Here is a 4164-nt window from a genome sequence, read left to right as displayed (position 1 = left end):
TCTCTATCAAGAATGACCATGACAAATCACTGCAGCATGTTCACAAATCTTACCCCTGCATCACAAATGAATGTGTGTTTGTCCTGTACACCTCGAACATCAGTCCTAACTTTAACCTTTTGTTGTTTATCAGTGCCCTTCAGTCACTCAATCGACCTCCAGCTGCTGCAGTGAAGACGTTTATTGGCCCTAAATGACAGGAGCTGTCGGAGGTTACATGGAAACTGGTGTTAAGAAGAAAGTCTAAAGATGCAGAGATCGCACAGCCGACCTATATAAAAGCCATTAATCAGCCAAAGGTGCTGTGCCTCATATTGAAAGGGATGATGATGAAGGTGATGATGATGACGGAGTAGCTTTAAAAAGTGCAGGAGTCCCTGGAATGAAACTAATGTTTTCGTAAAGCAGATGACATCAACCCAGCGCTCTCAGCTGGACACCTCAGCGTCCCGCGGAGTTAATTGACCGGAGCAGTACCACCCAACAAGCCATTCCTAATATAAGTGCGTCGGTTGAGCCGCTCGGTTATACATATAATCTGAGAGAGGGAGAGAGAGACCGAGGGAGGGAGGGCTACAGGGAGAGAGAAAGTAAGGATCCCATGACGCCCACAGCTCCACAGTGACATCACCGGGTCTAAAAAGTAGCGCAGGAGGGAGATGGGAGGCACCCCACTCATTAGATTTCGTCGTAAGGTCCTGTTCAGTAGTGAAGATGCTGCTGCGCCTCTGTGAGGAAGCCTGTGATGTGCGCCAGCGGAGCGACTGTACCTTGGCATCCCGGTGAACTTCTGAGGAGACAGAAGGAGCGAGAAACAGCTCCAGAGACTCACAGACTGAACCTGCTCTGCGGGGATCGTTTCACCACTGAAGAAACTACGCGGCTACGCACTTTGACTTCATATCTGCCTTCATGCGCAGAGCTGGAGAGCTTGAGGTTAACTTTGTTTGATTGGAAACGCTGCCATCAGTCAGGCTGTCCTTCACGGGGAAGCATTAGTATCTTTTCATCTGTAAATCACTGTAAATATCTCATTGTAACTTTATTTCACTTTATCTAAACCATTCTGTGCTCGCTGTTCAGATGAGACTGTCAGTCATACGCGCGTCTCCAAACGAGGACGCACCGAGAACGCACAAGGGTCGAGATTATTTGCTCGTCTCTGAGCTCTTAAACACAATGTCGCTTCGCTGCAAATGACACCAAATTATATTATCATAAATTAAATATCCCCACCTTCAAAGCAGTAATTTATTCACTGAGGAAAAAAAGGACCAAACTCCGTGCGCTAAGGAAGTTTTAAGTTTTTCGGGCTGTAATGTAAATCCGCAGAGGCTGGTGCACAGCAGTCAGCGTCACGAAAATTTACTCGTGTTCTGTTTCGGAAAGAAATCTTCTCTACAAAGTGGCAAATCTTCTTAATTGAAAGGCAGTGATCCGTGTCTTGACGCATTGCCCAGGACTGTTTTGTATGCTTAAAATGGACTTGGAAGGGCTGCCGTGGAGGATGCAAGGGAGCTTTCGTTTGGAAACAACACAGGGACAAAGCCAGAGCATCTGAGGTAAATATATAATTATGATTTATTATAATCACATGTACTATGAAAATAAACACTGCATTTATTGCGCACAATGTATGATCATCTGAGACACAATTGTTAACACCTTATAAAAAGTTAAATACATTCTTTAAACACAGTTTATTTAGTGATCAAACATATTCTTTATCTATAAAGAGTCCTGGAAAGATAATCCCAGTATGGCCTCGGTTCTGGAGAACGGCTGCTCCATGGAGCTGAACGGCTGGAACAGCAGTGTGGGCAGCGCCGGAGCCTCGGTGCCCTGTAACCAGAGCATCCTGAAGCTCGCCCCTTACTCCCCTGAAGCCACGGCGGCCTTCGCCACCGCCATAACCTTGATGGTCCTCTTCACCATCGTGGGCAACATCATGGTCATCATCGCTGTCCTGACCAGCCGCTCCCTCCGAGGACCGCAGAATCTCTTCTTAGTGTCACTGGCTGCTGCAGACATCTTAGTGGCCACACTCATCATCCCCTTCTCTCTGGCCAATGAACTGCTCGGCTACTGGTTCTTTAAGTCTCTGTGGTGTGAGATCTACCTGGCGCTGGATGTGTTGTTCTGCACCTCGTCAATTGTGCACCTATGCGCCATCTCACTGGACCGCTACCTGTCCATTTCCAGGGTGACCTACGGGCGTCAGCGGACTCCCCAACGCATCAAAGCCGCTATTGTGGTGGTGTGGCTCATCTCTGCCATCATCTCCTTCCCTCCTCTGCTCTCACTCAACAAAAGCGAGGGAGGCAATGCGGGGACTGACAGAGGACCTCAGTGCCAGCTGAATGATGAGCGCTGGTACATTCTTTACTCCACCATCGGCTCATTCTTTGCCCCCTGCCTCATCATGATCCTGGTCTACATCAGAATCTACCAAATTGCCAAACAAAGAACACGATGCCCACCAGGAGAGCCCAGGAAGGATGGGGTCGGCTGTGCTACACCCAGTCAGCCTCCACGACATGTGCAAGCCAACGGGAGGGATGATGAAGAAAGCACACCCCCTTCATCAACCAAAGCCTCCAATACCAGACCCCCCACCCTCGCCATCACTCCCTCTCCCACCCTGGGAGACACTCAAACCACCCAGAACACCACCACCAATAATCTCCTGCAACCTCCATCTCCTTCTCTAGCCATGACCCCTGTCACAGCCTCCCTTGATACCTCCCCTCATGGCCCCACAACTCCCCCCTCTGTGCCTCAGTCTGCCCCTGCCAAGACTAAAGAGAAGGGAAAGAAAGGCAAGCGGCAGGGAGGGAAAAAGGCTGATAATAACAATGGTGACAGCTCGAGCACAGAGAGTGACATGGAGCACAGCCATGGAGGAGGCCGAGGCAGCACCAGCATGCCCGGGTCACCTGCAGGGGTCCACTCCCCGGCCTCGGTCAAGCGCTACCGGGACATGATCGCGACCTCAAAGGGGGCTCGGCTGGTGCCAGGGAGGAAGTCGAAACCAGAGAGCACCCCTGGAGCAGCCAGGCGCAAAGCGATGGTCAACAGAGAGAAGCGCTTCACCTTCGTCTTGGCGGTGGTCATCGGTGTCTTTGTGGTGTGCTGGTTCCCCTTCTTCTTCTCCTACTCTCTGCAGGCAGTGTGCCCGGAGACATGCGCCATCCCTGACCCTCTCTTTAAGTTTTTCTTCTGGATCGGTTACTGCAACTCCTCACTCAACCCAGTCATATACACCATCTTCAACAAAGACTTCAGAAAGGCCTTCAAAAAGATACTGTGCAGAGGCACCAAGGGTACTTTCTTCTAGCATACAAACCCACTGTACAGGACAAGGACATTTAAAGAAATGTAATCATTTCCATTTGTCAGAACACTCAAAGGGCTGTTTTAAAAAATATGTTGAACTGTGGAAATTCCAGCATAAAATTCAGAACTGAGAGCCACACTTTTACAGCCACAGTGTGCGCAAACATGAAACTTGGACTGTGAAATCTAGTGTGCAGCAGAAACACATTTTTACAGGGTGTGGGATGAAAACAGGACATGGATCAGAGACAGCACCAGACACTTCACTGCTTAGCACTCCAGTATAGCAGATAAGATTTTGATTGCAAAGTTTTATCTGCAGATCACATTGAATAATGGATAATGCTGGGATACAGAGGGGTGCAGAACCATGGAAGAAATGTACACATAAAACTTAAGGTCTTGAGGAAAGCAGGAAAACAGTTGAGAACGAATTCCTGGCTAAAAATACAGACAGTTTAATGTATTATATATGCGGTTTTGTAGTTATTTAAGACTCCAGGACTAATGGGGAAAGAAAACAAGTATAAAGAAGGAAAAGTGACCTTAGATTTCTACGAGCCTAGGGCCATTTATTTATCAATACAGAGCACAAGGAGCACACAAAGTTAGTGGTGATTTCTTACGTCTGCAGTCTTAATTCACCTGGCTGCAGGGCAAACATGTGTTCCCAGATTTTTATCTAAAAGAGCAGCAACAACAAAAAAAGGGTTTCTGATGATCTCTAATGCGACGGCATAGACAAGGGCACCCTTTCAAACTGAACTTGTGGGCTTTCATGAGGAAAGTCTGCACGTCAGACACCTTGCTCCTGGCTTGGTGTGGGTC

At 48.3% G+C, this 4164-nt stretch overlaps 1 protein-coding gene across 1 annotated transcript; it reads left to right on the top strand.

Moving 5' to 3' along the window:
• Window positions 1–902: 902 nt before the first annotated feature.
• adra2b (adrenoceptor alpha 2B) lies at window positions 903–3857 on the top strand. The gene is made up of 2 exons (XM_033620596.2): window positions 903–1562; window positions 1737–3857. Exon 2 carries the CDS (start codon window positions 1760–1762, stop codon window positions 3335–3337), a length of 1578 nt encoding a protein of 525 aa, XP_033476487.1. The 5' UTR covers window positions 903–1562; window positions 1737–1759; the 3' UTR covers window positions 3338–3857.
• Window positions 3858–4164: the final 307 nt, after the last annotated feature.

This window comes from Epinephelus lanceolatus, chromosome 9, assembly GCF_041903045.1.
Source record: "Epinephelus lanceolatus isolate andai-2023 chromosome 9, ASM4190304v1, whole genome shotgun sequence".
Classification (NCBI taxonomy): Eukaryota; Metazoa; Chordata; class Actinopteri; order Perciformes; family Serranidae; genus Epinephelus; species Epinephelus lanceolatus.
This window is presented reverse-complemented; position numbering and strand designations above follow the sequence as displayed.

What these genes read in the sequence shown, in the direction of transcription:
- adra2b (XM_033620596.2), top strand. Translation starts at nt 1,760, where the DNA reads ATGGCCTCGGTTCTGGAGAACGGCTGCTCCATGGAGCTGAACGGCTGG.